At 57.0% G+C, this 15,137-nt stretch overlaps 1 protein-coding gene and 1 pseudogene across 2 annotated transcripts; both read right to left on the bottom strand.

Moving 5' to 3' along the window:
* Positions 1-160: 160 nt before the first annotated feature.
* ZYX (zyxin) lies at positions 161-9,205 on the bottom strand. 2 transcript variants are annotated; one of them, XM_081534487.1, is made up of 10 exons: positions 9,129-9,205; positions 8,773-8,986; positions 8,091-8,290; positions 7,835-7,927; positions 7,223-7,717; positions 2,878-2,998; positions 2,549-2,718; positions 2,235-2,413; positions 1,300-1,420; positions 161-754 (listed from the first exon to the last, which is right to left on the bottom strand). In XM_081534487.1, the coding sequence occupies exons 2-10, from the start codon at positions 8,972-8,974 to the stop codon at positions 656-658; spliced, it is 1,680 nt and encodes a 559-aa protein (XP_081390613.1). In that variant the 5' UTR covers positions 8,975-8,986; positions 9,129-9,205; the 3' UTR covers positions 161-655. The 2 variants fall into 2 exon arrangements, with proteins under 2 accessions (XP_081390613.1, XP_081390614.1); XM_081534488.1 differs by lacking the exon at positions 7,835-7,927.
* A 4,948-nt stretch (positions 9,206-14,153) lies between these two features.
* LOC145523713 (large ribosomal subunit protein uL23 pseudogene) lies at positions 14,154-14,740 on the bottom strand (annotated as a pseudogene).
* Positions 14,741-15,137: the final 397 nt, after the last annotated feature.

Below are 15,137 nucleotides of genomic sequence, written 5' to 3'. Positions count from 1 at the left end.
CTCCAGTCTTCTTGCCTGGGAAATTCCATGGACAGAGGACCCTGGCGGGCTACAGTCCATGGGGTCACAAAGAGTCAGTCGACACAACTGAGCGATTAAACAACATCGCCTCCATCTCATCCTCGAGGGCTGTAGGTACACAAGAGTCAACTAGCGAGCCTTCTGGAAAACACTGTCTTTTATTTGTAGCTGTAGCCACAACCTGGCAGCACAGGGGCTAGGGGTGGGCAGGTGGGGGGAATGTCCAGGCTGGTGAGCCCAGCCCAGCCTCCCAGAAGATCGGTGCGGGCATCTCCTGGCCCTTAGCAAGCAGAGGACGGGGCTGCTCAAGGGCAGGCCTAGGGCCTCGGTGCAGCAGTGCAAGCAGCAGTGCTCAGCCCGGTGCCCCTCAGGCAGGGTTACCTGGATGATGGTGGATGGTCCCTGCAGGATTGGGGGGACTGGACCCCAGGGCTGGGACTCTGCAGCCCCAAGGCCGCGTGAGGGCCCTGGATTAGGGCATGAGGGAGACTGGGGTGGAGTTTGGTATGGAGGGAGGGGCTGAACGTCAAAAAATAACTGTGGGGAGGATGAAGGGGAGGTGGTCTCATCGTGGGCGGTCCGCTGATGGGGGAATGGACTTGCGGTCCGAGAAGGGGGCCAGTCCTCACTCAGTCTAGGCTCTGGCGGTGTGACATTTCCGGCAGAGCACGTGGCCATCCAAGGGGAAGCAGCCGTTGTCATCCGCCTCAATAGAGAGGGGCTTCCCACAGTCCTGGGAGGAGCAAAGAAAGCGCGCTGGCCGGGAGGCCCCCCACCCACGCGCCCCACCTCCATCTTTAGATCAGGAGGCAGGATGCTTCACAGCTCAGCCCTATCCTCTCTGTCTGCGTCGCCCAGCCACAGCCGACCCCAACTCCTATCCCCACCTCTCTCACCCACACTTTTGTCCAGGAGGACTCTCCCCCAAGATGGCCAGTGGTTGCTTCCAGTGGGGCGTCTCCCACCTGCCTCACCGCTCTTCCGACTCCTTTAACCTCGCTGAGACCCCCAACCTCCCACGACAAAGCCGCACCCTTCCCTCCCGTGGGTCGGCCCCCCTTTCTTGCTGTATCACTCAGTGACCTCACAGAGAACCCCACACCGCCATCCTGAAGCCAAGGACGCATCTTCGCGGGGCGGGTGTGAGAGCCGCCGCTGCCCACCCTCAAAATTGCAGCACCCGGGTCCTGCAAGCCAGCACCGTCCACCGCCTGACCCGTGAGCAGCGTCCCACCAACCGCCCATCCCCAAGGGGCTCGGGGCGGGGGTGCAGCCGACCTCGCACTTGTAGCACTTCATGTGGAAGTTCTTATCCAGAGCGACCACGCGCACGGTCTCCTCGCGCCCAGGCTCCGGCATGATGGGCTCCGCGCACACAGAGCACCTGGGGGCGTATTGCCTGCGGGGCGGAAAGCCGGCGCGCATGCGTCAGGACGGAGCACCCGGCGCTGAGCCTCCCAAGCGCAGGGAAATGAGATGGCAGACTGCTTTGTACATCTTGCCCCACAACCCTCGGTGGAGGAGGCTCAAAAGAAAGGCTGAAGGCTGGCTGCCATACCTGGTCCTCATCGGGAATGTCCCACCTCTCCCCAGGAACCGCTGCCAAGTCTTTCCCCACCTCCACCATGCCCACTGCAGCCCCTGCCCAAAGCACTTCCAGAGGGCCTCATATCCGGGACCCCAACCCAGACCCCCGGCCCTCGCTAAGCTCGGCCTGGTTCCTGGGGAGGGGCACAGAGGGATACGGAGCCCTGGAAACCTACACCCCACTCACACTCGGAGTGTGAGCTTTCCGGTCCTTTGGTTCCACCATGGGAACCCTGCCGCAGGCCTCAGAAAGCAGCTCCCTTGTAAACACTGTTTCTAAGGGGAAACCCTGAGCTCCAAACAGCTGATCTCCAAAGGCTCTCTGAGAATGCAGCCTACTACGTGTGAAATGAAGTCACTCGGGCCCAGCGCTGAACGCAAGACCACACCCGAAAGAAACCTCGGAGACCCCGGGGCTGGGGAAGGGGACAAGCCGGCAGGCCAAAGGCCACTGGACAGCCAAGTCCAGATGAACCGGTCCCTGCTATCCACAGACAGGAGGTGGGGACGCAAGCAAGCCCAGAGACTGAAGAGCGGTCTTGGGGTCGGGGGCAGCCTGGCTCCCAGACAAAGAAACCGTCGCTGGCACCCTGAGAAGGGCCCGGAGGTGGGCTGGGGGTCCTCACTTGTGGTAGTCGGGGACGCAGTGGGGCCGGTTGGCCTGGTCCACGATGAAGGAGGTGCCCTCCAGGGGGCAGGCGCAGACCACACAGGTGAAGCACTGCGGGTGGTAGGCCTTGCCTGTGGCCCTCAGCATGCGGTCAGTGATGGGCTGCCCACAGGTGTTGCACTTCTCCAGGGTGTCCTGCGGAAGGGGTGGGCAGCAGCTGGAGGTTGGCAGGGAACCAGCACCCCAGGGCCAGCTGTCTGCCCTGTGCCCGCCCCAAGCCTGGCTGAGCCCCGGGTACCGCCCCACCCCCACCCCGACCCCAGGACTCACGGTGTAGCAGCCCTCGCAGTATGGAGCCCCCTCCAGGCTGTAGAACTGCTGGCCTTGGAGCTGCTGCTCACACTGGCGGCAGGTGAAGCAGGTGATGTGGAAGAGCTGCCCCAGAGCGCGAACTGCGGGCTGCGAACGTGCCAGGGGCTGGTGACACCGGCCACAGGACTCTGGGAAGGCCAGAGAGGATGGAGATGAAACAGGCAAAAGGGCAAATAAAACTTCGCGAGGGTCAGCTGGCATCAGACAGACGGGGCCGGGAGCCGCAGGCCTGGGAATGGCCTGGAAACGGAGGGGCCATCCCTCCAGGTGAGGTGGTGGGCTCTCACCATTGACAGGCACGCTCTGCTTCTGAGGATGCTCCATGTCCTGCATCAGCTTCTGCGTCAGCTGCTCCAGCTCCTCCACCTCTTTCAGTGTCAGAGGCCCCGGGGCCCCAGCGGGGCGCACCTGAAATCCCAACACTTTCTTCATGCTCGCTCTCTCTCTCAAGGGTCACACCCTCCAAGAACCCACCCCAGCTGGCTTCTCTGCTTTCTCCCCGAAAAGGACGAATCCCGCCCCCCACCCTGTCTCCTGTTTCCCAGATACTCAGGTTGGTGGGACCCCCCAAAGCTCCTCAACCTCCCTCCCTGACCCCCCAGCACCACACAAATCAGGGGACGAGGATGACACTGCCACCCGCTTTGCCCGAACCCGCCCCCCCACCCCCGGGGGCGGTCACAGACAGGCCGGAACGACTGAGTGGACGGAGGCCACGCACACAGCAGCTCAGGTCACGGAAGCACCAAGCACGCCAGGCCACGTGTCAGCCCCACAGAGCATGCTGGGACACGGCCCCCACGCAGAGACCAGCGCAGGATGGCGGGTGCAACCCCGCGCACACACACCTACCCGTCCCGCCGGCTGCCCGGCAGCCCCTGTCAGCGTGAGGGTACAACACAGCGGGAGTCAGGTTAAACCCCAGCACCGTCTGCAGGAGCCCAGCCCCCAGCTCCCATGCAGAGGTCCCAGGGTCCCTCTCTCGAGGGGGTTCCTGGACCACCTGGCTGACCCCAGGCCTTCCCCAGGAGGCTTCAGAGAAGGGCCCCTCTCCACCCAGCCCGCCCCTCCTGTTCAGGGGGGTCCTGAGACAGCTGGAGATTGGGGGTGGGAGGGAAGTTGGGGGGGTGGGCAGTGCCAGTAACTCAGAGATGTCCCAGGAGGAGGCCCCACAGGGGCTATCCGAGCTGTAGGAGCATCTCCATGACATGGTCTCCCAGGAATGCTGAGTTGGTCTCCACTGCTAAGTCCACCCAGGTCCGTGGCCTCACCACTGAACGCTCTACCTGCCAATGCCTTTACTCCCTAACACGGGGAACCTCAAAGCCACCCAGTCCCCTCTTCCTACGGTCACCTTGCCCCCAGCCCTGGCTCCACCACCCTCACACCTGTCTGCATCAAGAGCTGCATCCACTATAGACGTTCCAGCTCTCGGCCATTTCCCCCAGACTCCAGCCTCCTCCTGTCTTTACCTGACCATGGGAGTCTCCTGCAAGCCCCTTCTTCTACGTAAGCTTTACCTTTTCCGCTCCCAGTCTTCCCCTTCTGGCATCTTGGGGACAGCGGAAGAGGACACAGCCAGCCCTTGCTCTCTGGTGCCACTTAAATGCCTCTTCTGTTCTTTGCAAGTATCAGCTCCCCTTGGGTATCCACACTCCACGACACAATCCAGCTGCTGTTTCCCCCTCTCTGCCTGCCAGCACCGATGTCCCAGGTTTGACATGTGCGGCACTCACGCCTCTTCAACTCCAACAGCTCCAAATGTCCCTCCGGCTCAGTCACCTTCCATGGTGGGACCCCTCGGACCTGAGATTTACTGGTCACCACCTCCAAGACCTTGGGCTCGACCTCCCGACCATCACCTCCTCCCCGTTTCCCATTCTCACCTCCTGAAGGAACCTGCTCGGAAAAGCCTTAGCGCCTCTGACTCCCAACCCTCTCCACATGCCTTCTGCATCTGCTCCCTTCCGTCTGGCCTCCCCGCAGGCCCGGTTCCCTTGACCATTGATTTCCACAAGGCTCTCACAGCCACCCTTGCCACCAGTCGCTTATCTAGTCCGATCTCAACCCTGGGCCCAAGCCACTGCCCACTTCCTGTTTCTGCCTCCCAGCTGCAGAAAGTAGGTGGGGAGACGACTGCAGAGGGAGTTCACCAAACATTGCGGGGGCCCTCCGCACCCTCCATCCAGGCGCACCCTCCATCCAGGCGCGGCTAGCTGGTATTTGGCTGCTGCGGGTTCCCAGTCTCGCCTGCCCCAGAGCAGCTGTTCCAAACCTTTCCATCTCCTCCAGTCCCCAGCGGCCTTGCCCCCTCGCTCTCAGATGACCTCACCTCCTACGTGACCCGGGAGCTGGAAGCCAGCCAGCCTGAGAGCCCTCATCACAAAAGCCTGCGGCCACTCCATCCAAGGTCTCTGGGCTGGAAATGCCCCAAGGGTGGAGCTGGCACCAACAGTGCGCCCAGCTCTCAGGGACCCCAAGCCCTCTCTTCCAGGGCTTCTTCCTCCTGGTTCACACACACACCTGAGCCTTCCTCCCCTAATGTCAACCCTACACACACAAACACATACACACACACACGCACATGTGCACGTCTTCCCTCGGTGTTTCCCTGCCAACCTCTAAGAACAGGCTACTTGGGCAACTCGCAAGTTTCTCACCACCCACTCACTCCTTCACTGCCCCTCAAAAGGACACAGCTTCTAAATCCTGAATTGTCCAATCCCTGGCCTTACTTTAGCCCTCATCCCCCTCGGAGCCCCACTGAAGGGGCTCCTTGGCCACCACTCTTTCGGAGGTGCCACCCTGACCCGTGACTCTCCTCCTCCTTCTGCCGTTCTTCCCACTTCTCCCAGGCACACAGGAGCATCACCCAGGTTTCTTCCCAGCCCCTCCGGTGAAAGCAGCCCCTGGGCTGCAGTTCTCACCGCACACGACTGCCAGCCATTCACACACCTCTCGTCCTGGCCCCCTCTTGCCACTCGCCCCCCCCCATTTCTGACTGAATGACAGTTCCAGCTGAAAGGAGGTCCTCCTGGAACCCGTTGCTCAACATGCTGATAGCTGGACCCTCCCCTTCCCGTCCACACCGTTTCCCCTTCTGGACTTCTCTATTTTGTCAGCAACGCTGTCATTCCCCAACACATCCGGGCTTTTTTTTTTTTTTAACTCCTCTCCCATCCTCTTGCAACTGCTTATCAGCTAGTGAGCCTGGAGGCGCTTCCTTTGTCAGAGCTCTCTGATCTGGGCCATATTTTTCATTTCTGCCAATGTTACTGTCACCCAGGAGCGCACCCCCACGCATCACTGACCGCCCGCGTCTAGTCCACACCACTGCTGGAAAAACTTTCCCCCAAACCTCCGGACGCAGCCACACCTCTACTCAGACAACATTCCTGCCTCTCCAGGACCCCCAGGCTCCCTGGCTGCACTATTTCGTCCCCGCTGCCCCCCCCCCAAGTCCCCACCCACCTCTCTAAGTATAGCTCTACAATTTCCCCCCAGGGGCCTTCCCCTTTCTGTCCTCCAGACACCCCTGGTGTATCTGTGCCCTTGAGTTTTGCTTCTGCTGTTCCCACCGTAATGCCCTTCCCTCTCCTCTCTGGTTTCTTAAATCCCGCCATCATTAAAGGCACACCAGCACCTTGATGCCTTTTCCTAATGTGCCAGCCTCCACCCTGGCTCCGTTTGGAGTTCCTGTAACAACGGAATTCTGCAAAACTCATTGGTACTTGGCATCTTTTCCTATACTGTGCCTTGCACACACACGCACGCACACACACACACACACACACACACACAGAAATCCATGTTGTCAGTTAACTCCATGGTTGTTTGGACCAGATATCTGGCAAGATCCCTTAAACCCAGAAGATTAGTCTCCTGAACTGGAAGGCAGGAATGGTTAGACAGGAGTGATAACTTTTCTACCTTGAGCATTCATGTGCTCGATGCAGACCCCCAGCATCAGCTCTGGCTCACGTAATCCTCACAACCATTGTGAATGTGAAGGTAGATAGGAACCGAGTCTCAAAGTTCACCTAACTTGCCTGGGGTCTTGTAAGCAAGGAATTCTGTTACAGGTCCACTGACTCCCTTAGGCTCAAGCTCTTTGAGGTCTCTTCCCTCCAGAGTACAGAGCACAGTGCCTGGCACTGAGCAGTAGCTGGCTCCCTCAGCCAGTGTTTACCAGTGTTTATTGCCAGTGGCTCTTATCACCAGATGGGCCCTCCGGCAGGGAAAGCATGTAGAAGAGCAGAGATTAACTCAAGAATCCAAGAAAGGGGAAGATCTGAAGTTGGACTGCTGATGATCTCATCCTTCTCTTTAACTTTCTGGGGCAGGGCATAAGGGAAGGTGCACCAAATCCTCCCCCTAACTCAGAGTCTGTGCTGCTCACCTTACTCCCAGTCAGGCCCCACCCAGCCTCAGACCCTGCCAGGCTCTCCCCCAGAAGCACTTTCTCCACCATCCATCCCTAGAGGCTGAAAACGATCCCACCACCCCACACCCCAGTCAGGCTCAGGATCCTGGATTTAGCCCTGCCTCCAGCCCCCAGGGCTCAGCCCGGTATTCCTGCCTCCCTGGCCTCCAGCCCCAGGGGAATCAGCCCAGTCTCCCTGCATCCCTCACCTGGTTTTGGTTTTGAGTCGGTGGGGGCACTGGGTGCTGCTTCTCCTGCACTTGGGGCTTCTCCTTCTGCTGAGCATAGGTAAAGCTGGGGGGCTGAGGGGAGCCTGTGCCAGTGGAAGAGGGAGCTTCAGGGGGCCCCAACTTCTGATGGGGCTGGGACCCGGGTCCACCTGGGGCTCCAGGGCTGAACTTGGAAGCCACAGGGGTAAACTTCGGAGTCACCGGAGAAAACTTAGGGGCTGGAGATGGGGCTGGGGGCCCCCGAGGCTGGGTGGTGGCCAAAGGCACAGGCTGGGGAGGGGCCTGGGGCTTGGCCTGGGGCTGGGACTGGACATGGAACTGTGTCTGGCTCTGAGGCTGAGCCTGGGACACAGGCTGGGAGCTAGAAGGGGACTTCCAGGGAGGCAGGGGTGCTGTGCCCCCAGTTGCAGGCTTAGTATTGGACTTGGAAATGAATGGAGTCGTGACTGGCGGGGGTACATATCCAGATGACACCTGTGAGGGGAGGCAGAGGGGAGAGAAGTGCCTTAGAGGAGGCTGTGGCCATTGGCGCGAGTTCCTGCCCCACGCCCTTCCTCCCTGCCCTGCCTTCCCTGCTCTCCTGCCCCTTACCCGGGCTTTGAAGGGATCGTTCTTGGTCATGTCATCCAGCAGCGAAGACAGGGAGTCGATCTCCAGATCGATACTGCTCACCTTCTCCCTGGGCTAGAGGGGCAGGGGTCAGAGCGCCCCATCCCAGTTCCCCATCGCCACCCCGCCCTCCGCCCTCCTGGAGGGCCGAGATGCCGCCAAGGTCGGCGGAAAAAGACCCTCCTTCTCCTTCCCTGGGGATGTGACCACTGTAGCTGCCCCTCCGGGGCCTCCGTACCTGCGATGGGAGCTGGGTGGGGGCCTCAGGACCTCCCTCCTCCACTAGCGGGGGCGGTGGGGAAGGGAAGATCTCCTCCTCCAAAGGCGCGGGGGGAAACGTTTCGTCGATCGGGGGCGGCGGAGGTGGAAAGGCACCTCCCAGGGCGCCCTCGGCGTCGTCTGCCTCCCCGACCACCGGAGGAGGCGGTAAGGGAAAGTCTGGGGTTGGAAGGAGACGGAGGGCGGTCAGCAGGGGCCCCCCGACCCTTCGTCAAGTTCCCCTCCTTGAAGAAGCAGTTCTAACCCCTAACCTCTAACCCAAGAAGTCTCTCGAGGGTCGTGGAGCGTACGGGAAAGGAAGTAAAGGGGGTGAGGGGAGTGCTCGCAGGGCGCCCTGAGAGCCCCGGGTCAGGAAAAGAGGGGTGCATCTCCCATTTCACTTCGGAAAACTGACCCAGAGGGGAACATTCGTGCCCCACATTCCCGCCTCCCACCCCCAGGCGGGGGGACTTGGAACTGTCCCAGGAGCCCTGGCTCCCAGCCACGAGCTCCGCGATGAGCTAAGAACATCTGCTCGGGACTGGGTGTCTGCGCCCAGCCCCCTCTGCCGCAACCTTTCCAGACATCCCCCGAATTCCCGAAACCACTCCCCCCTTAGCCCGGCGCCCGCCGAGGTCCAGCCCCCAAGCCCGGCCACCTACCTTCTGGGGGCGGCGGGGGGATCTCGCCCACCCGGCCCATCTGTGCGCGCTGGGCCCCAGCGGCCGGAGGCGGCTCGCTGTCGCCGGGCCGGAAAGGATTCACTTTGGGCTTCGGGGCCACCACCGGGGCGAACTTCTTCTGCGGGGCGTAAAACACCGGAGCCGAGACAGAGATCGCGCGAGGAGGGCGGGGGGCCGCCATGGCCAGGCCGGGCTGCAGGGGGCGGAGGGGGAGCCGGGGTTACGCAGCGCCGAGTCGGGCCGAAGACCGAGCCCCGGCGCCGCGGCCCGGCTCCTCTCGGCGCCCCCGCTCCCCGACCCCGTGGGCGGCCGCCGGGCGGCTCCCCGCGCCTCACCGCGGGCCGGAGCGTGCGCGCCGCGTCTGCCGGGGGCCGCCTCGCAGCCGAGTCCGCGGACTCTGCGTCCCGGTCCAGCCGGGCGGGGAGGGACGCAGGGAAGACGGAGGGAGGGAGAGGGCGGGGAGAGCGCGGCGCGCAGACCATACAAGGAGCGGCCCGGAGAGGGGGCGGGGAGAGCTGGGGAGGCGGCCGCGGCGGGAAACTCCCCCAGGAAGGGGCCCTGCTCCGGCCCCGGGGCCGCGGGCTTCGCCGAGGTCCTCCCGCCCCAACCCGGCCCCTCCCCTCCAGGCGGGCCCCTCCGCCCCTGCCGCCCCGGCCGGGCGCAGACCACCCCCTCCCCAAACACAGGCCTCTGATGTCATTTCCTGACTTGCCCTCCTTCCCCGCCCGACCCGCGGGTGCCCGAGATCTGACTCACCGTCCCTACTCCGGGCTAAGCCGGCGGAGGTCGGGCGGGTGCCCTAGAGGTGCCCAAGGGGCCCGGGGGCGCCTCCGCCCCGGCCAGGCCCCCTCCTCGCCTGGCCTGCCGTTACCTGCCACCTCCAGCTGTTCCTCCGCCTTCCCACCCAGCCGCCAGCCCCCGCCCCAAATCCCCTCCGGGTTAGCCCATACTGGCAGGACTGGGATGGGACTGGCCTAGGTGGACGGGGAGAGACGTTCTCCCTCCCTTCGTCCACCCCCCACCGCAGGCCCTCTGTGACCTGGGGTAGGGGTGGGGGTGGGGTGAGTGCGCACCTCAGCGATCCTTTGGGGGATCCTAACTTCAGAGCCCGGGCAGCTACTTAAGACTTCTAGAAATTCACATCACCCGCGCCCCCGCCAGCGGATCGGAGTCGAGGCGGGCGAGGCCGGGCCGTGGAGGTGGGGGAAGCGGGGCGGAGGCGCGGGCGGCCCCCTCACACTTGGGGCTGGGAGGACCGGCGTGGACGCGGGCGACTCCTCTTCGCAAGTACTTCAGCGCCCACCAGGACCGACCCTCTAGGAAGCTGCGCGCGGTGGGGGCGGCCCTCGAGGGATTCGCAGACCGCGCTCGGTGGAGCCCCCCATTGGTCCGACGGGATTTCTCAGCCTTCTTGGGCCGCAGGTCCTAGGAAAGGGACAGACCTGTTCATTCTTTTTTTCTTTTTTTTCCAACTGAACGTGGAAACTTAACCAAATCACCAACTGAATTCTACCACACTCACTACCTGCAAACGGGATTCGCGAGGCGCTTTGGCTTGAGAGTCCAGTGCCTCACCCAGGACTCTGTGTTCTCAGCCTTTACTGCCATCTAAGGCAGTCCCCGTTTGCACACGCTATTCAGTATTTACAGTCCCTGACCCTCCGATTCAGATTCGGCTACACCCTACTGTCAGCCAGCCTCTGGGCTACACTCTAGAGATTGTCCAGACTCACCCCTTCCATTTACTGTGAGAAAACAGGCTACGAGCTTAAGACTTCGGCCCAGGGTCATGTCCAGTAGGCTGCAGGAGCTAGACTAGAACTGGGTCTCTTTGAGGGCTCTGACGTCTGATCTTATTCCTCACCCACTATATCCAGATGGGGTAACCCTGGATACCGAGAGCAGAATGAGGCCATAGGGCTGAGACCCAGCTGGAGAGCCTCAACTAAGGGACAAGTCTTTTCCTTCTCTCCACATCATTTTCTCCACGAAAAAAAAGTGATGATACTTAATCCCAGTACTCATTGTATTACACCACTGAAGCAACTTAGCACACCACCGCATGCATTGTATTATATGGAAGTGAAAGTGAAGGTGTTAGTTGCTGGGTCATGTCCAACTGAGACCCTATGAACTGCAGGCTGGCAGTCTCCTCTGTCCATGGAATTCTCCAGGCACACTGGAGTGTGTAGCCATTCCCTTCTCCAGGGGATCTACCTGACCCAGGGATCAAACCGGTGTCTCCTGCATTGCAGGCAGTTTCTTTGCCGTCTGAGCCACCGGGAAGCCCATTATATGGAAAAATAAATATCATATCTGAAAGTGCTGTATAATACCCAGTATTATTATTCAAGTCCCAGTTCTGACAGGTACCTTAATGCCATTTCCCCCATAGGTCCCCTTCCAGGTTGCCAGGTACATCTCTCACGGGCCTTGGTATGTGCATGCCTTCACCTTCCTTCAATCTTATCAAATATTTAATTCTACCTAAGGACTACATCTTTGTCTCCTCAGATCCCACTGATCTTTCTTTTCTCTGGTGTCTTATTGCCTTTGTCACTGGTATTCCTCACAGCCACAAGCATGTGTAGCCATGTATAATATAAGCATGCAGCACAGACCTTCTCTGACCAGCATAAGCTGATCCTGGCCTGTCCCTGTGAAGATTTGCTAGAAATTTGATACTAGACTTCCTGTGAGAGCAAAAGTCTCCTTGCCAATCCTTCAAAACATATGCACTTAGGAAAGTTAGGAGGATGGTTTCCAGATAACATCATAAGAGTAAAAGCCATCTGCCCTCTATCTCCTTAAGGAATGTGCATGTTGCAAAATATAGTCTGTTTAATTGTTAGGCAGCTGAACCTATTTATAAATCAAGAATAGAAGAGTGCGTAGGCAGGCTCAGTTTTACTGACAACGAAGAGCATTCGGGATGCAGAACATTAAAGCTAAGAGTTTTAAGCCAGGCATTCTAAATACAAGGAGTACCCAGAGTATCTCAGAAGGACAGACTCACTAGGTCAGGATGTCTCAAATGGAGCTGCAAGGTCAATGCTTTTAAAATGTACACAACCTAAATAAATAAATAAAATGTTCACAATGAGTAGGAGCAGCACTAATGAGTTTTAGGTATTTTTCTTAAGTAAGCAATTCTAATTGATCTCCTCCGGTAGCATGTGTAAAAGTGTAGTGAGTAAGTAGATGTTGTTCTTGTCCAGTCATAAGCTGTGTCCAACTCTTTGCAACCCCATGACCTGCAAGACACCAGGCTCCTCTGTCCTTCACTGTCTCCTGGAGTTTGCTCCAATTCATGTCCATTGAGTCAGTGATGCCATCCAACCATCTCCTCCTCTGACACCCCCTCCTCCTCCTGCTTTCAATCTCCCAGCATCAGAGTCTTTTCCAGAGTCGGGTCTTCGCATCAAGTGGCCAAAGAATTGGAGCTTCAGTTTCAACAACAGTCCTTCCCTTGGCAAGTAAGTAGATGTTCCCACCTAATCATTTCCAACAGCTTGGAGCCAGGCAAGAGAGAGAAAGTAAGAAAATGGGCAGGCACCTTTGCTATCTAAAATATCTCCACACACCTCCAAGGATTTATATCCATCAGGTGCCAGAAAATTTTCTTCAAGTTCTCACAACATAAAGTAAGAAGTTATAAGCTTTACTGCTTAAAAAGAAAAGGACAATGGAAAAAAAAATTCCTAAATGAAAAGGGGAATGCAATCACAAGCTTCTTAATATATGTAGACTACAGATGGACAGAGGATCAAGCATGTGCTGAGCATTGTGCTAGGCCTGCAATACAGCAACCATCATAACAACAGCAACAATAGCACACACTGAGATAAAGTTTAGGAGGGGTGCTAGGCACAATACCTATTACCCCACTTAATCTTCACAATAAACCTGTGAGGAATGTACCTTATTATCCTATTTTTCAGTTAAGGCAACTGAGGCCAGCTGGATGTTAGCTTTCCTACCTCCTAAACTGCAAAAATTTTTTTGCAATGCAGGTATTTCATTATTTGAATACACCCCTGCACCCTACTTATACCCTTGTGGTGCATTGCTTGCTCCCCGGGGAGCCCCAGCCTGGTACATGGACAACCTCTTCAGGTCAACTTCCAACTCCATCCCCCACTTCAGTTCCCTGAGCCACCATTTTCTTTTTCCATGAAATTGTATCTGCCTGTCAGTCTGTCCATCTACATATGTGTTTATACACACACATTATGTATATGTGAGATATGTATATATTTGTATGATATATATCATATATACATATATATTTGTATGATATATTTACATAATAGTATATTATACAATATATATAAATATATGTTTGCATAATAGAACATTTCCAGCTCCTTCTCAAAGAGTTGTTAACAGTAGTTTGTGTTAGGATATAGAAGTCGGGGAAGGCAGAAGGTTTGGGCTTCCCAGGTGAAAGTGAAAGTGTTAGTTACTCAGCCATGTCCAACTCTTTGCAACCCCATGGGCTGTAGCCTGCAAGGCTCCTCTGTCCATGGAATTCTCAAACCCAGGTCTCCTGCATTGCAGGCAGATTCTTTACCATATGAGCCACCAGGGAAGCCCCTGCCAAGCAGGAGACTCGGGTTCGATCTCTGGGTTGGGAAGATCCCCTGGAGAAGGAAATGTCAACCCACTCCAGTATTCTTGCCTGGAGAATCCCATGGACAGAGGAGCTGATGGGCTACAGTCCATGGGGTCGCAAAAGAGTTGGACACAACTGAGCGACTAAACAACAGAAGGCTTTTATAACTGTCCTTTTCTCCATGAACAAGTATTACTTTCATTATTTTAAAAAAGGAAAGGAAAGAAGAGAAATGGCAGAGCCATCATCTCTTTTTGCTTATGTCACAGTGTTTCCTCCCACTGAATACTGGGTACTGTGGTCAGCAGCTTTCCCACTTCCTCCCAAACGTACTCCTCTCTTGGTCCCACTTGCATTTGCTTGTCAGGACAAAAGAATCCCTCATCCGTGGGGCTTCAGGCATGATGGAGGGTAGGGTGGGAGTGAGGATGGGGGAGGGTGAAGCCCCCAGAAACACCCCAGGATCTTTGTGGCAAAACCAAGGAAGAGCAGCTTCCTGCTGTGCCCAGGGGCACCCACACCCCACACCCCTCATCCCCTACCCTACCCCTACCTCCGCCATGGAAGGGATGAACTTAAAACCACAAATACCCCGCTTTTCCTTCTTTCTTCCGGACATCAGAACATCAGCCTCTGTGCATTTTTCTCTTCCATTCCCCAACCTCAGTTCAACCAACATTTACCAATAACATCTTTATTACAGGACACAGGATATAAAGATAAATAAGCCCAGTCCCTTCCTTCAAAGCATTCTTCATTTAGAGTAGAAACACTTAAGTAGATATTTTATTTTATTTTATTTTTTTTTTACATAGTGAAAACTTTTATATTTGGAATTAGCCAGCTGGACTCAGTTTAGATGATCCCAATTTTGTTGGCAACATCCAAAGCATCATAGTTAGGAGCCAGTCGAACATATGCCTTCTTCTCTCCATCAGGCCTGATCAGAGTATTGACCTTAGCCACGTCAATGTCATAGAGCTTCTTCACAGCCTGTTTAATTTGGTGCTTGTTAGCCTTGACATCCACAATGAATACCAGTGTGTTGTTGTCTTCTATTTTCTTCATGGCTGACTCGGTGGTGAGGGGGAATTTGATGATGGCATAGTGGTCAAGTTTGTTTCTCCTAGGGGCGCTCTTCCGAGGATATTTGGGCTGCCTCCTGAGCCGCAGTGTTTTGGGCCGCCTGAAGGTGGGTGACGTCCGGATCTTCTTTTTCTTGTGGCTGTGGACACCTTTCAACACTGCTTTCTTGGCCTTCAAAGCCTTTGCTTTGGCTTCAGCTTTAGGAGGGGCAGGGGCTTCCTTTTTCGCCTTCGGTGCCATCTTCATGAAAAGCTTAAGTAGATATTTTAGCATAATAAAGTGTTAAGATTAGATTACAAAGTTTTCACCCACCCGTTCGTGCCTGCTTCACATGGCTACACCAATTGCAATAGCTGGGTGGCCTCCTCACTGTTTAAACCTCATTGTTACTATTATCCCACCAGGTCTGAGCAGCAGAGAGGATTCCAGGACCAGGGGAGCCAAGCCTGCATAGGGTGTTTAGGGAACAGAGGTCAGAGGAGGCACGGAAGTCTCCATACATCCCTAGGTCTGAGCCAGATGGGCACCCAGAGACTCTGCAAGCATCAGCCAGCCAGAAATATGTGGTGGTTGTGGGGGGCAAAGCAAAGCAGATGGTCAGATGGCGAAGAGTCAGCAGCTGAGGGAGTTGGGAAGGGCAGTC

The sequence above is a fragment of the Giraffa tippelskirchi genome, chromosome 10, assembly GCF_054371585.1.
Source record: "Giraffa tippelskirchi isolate mGirTip1 chromosome 10, T2T-mGirTip1v1.2.pri, whole genome shotgun sequence".
NCBI lineage: Eukaryota > Metazoa > Chordata > Mammalia > Artiodactyla > Giraffidae > Giraffa > Giraffa tippelskirchi.
Note: the sequence above shows the minus strand (reverse complement) of the source record. Positions and strands in the feature narration are given on the sequence as shown.

What these genes read in the sequence shown, in the direction of transcription:
- ZYX (XM_081534487.1), bottom strand. Translation starts at nt 8,974, where the DNA reads ATGGCGGCCCCCCGCCCTCCTCGCGCGATCTCTGTCTCGGCTCCGGTG. An exon ending in ACGATCCCTTCAAAGCCCGG is followed by an intron (nt 7,718 to 7,834) that starts GTAAGGGGCAGG and finishes CTCCCCTCACAG; the next exon opens with GTGTCATCTGGATATGTACC. An exon ending in ACTGCGAGGGCTGCTACACC is followed by an intron (nt 2,414 to 2,548) that starts GTGAGTCCTGGG and finishes CCCCTTCCGCAG; the next exon opens with GACACCCTGGAGAAGTGCAA.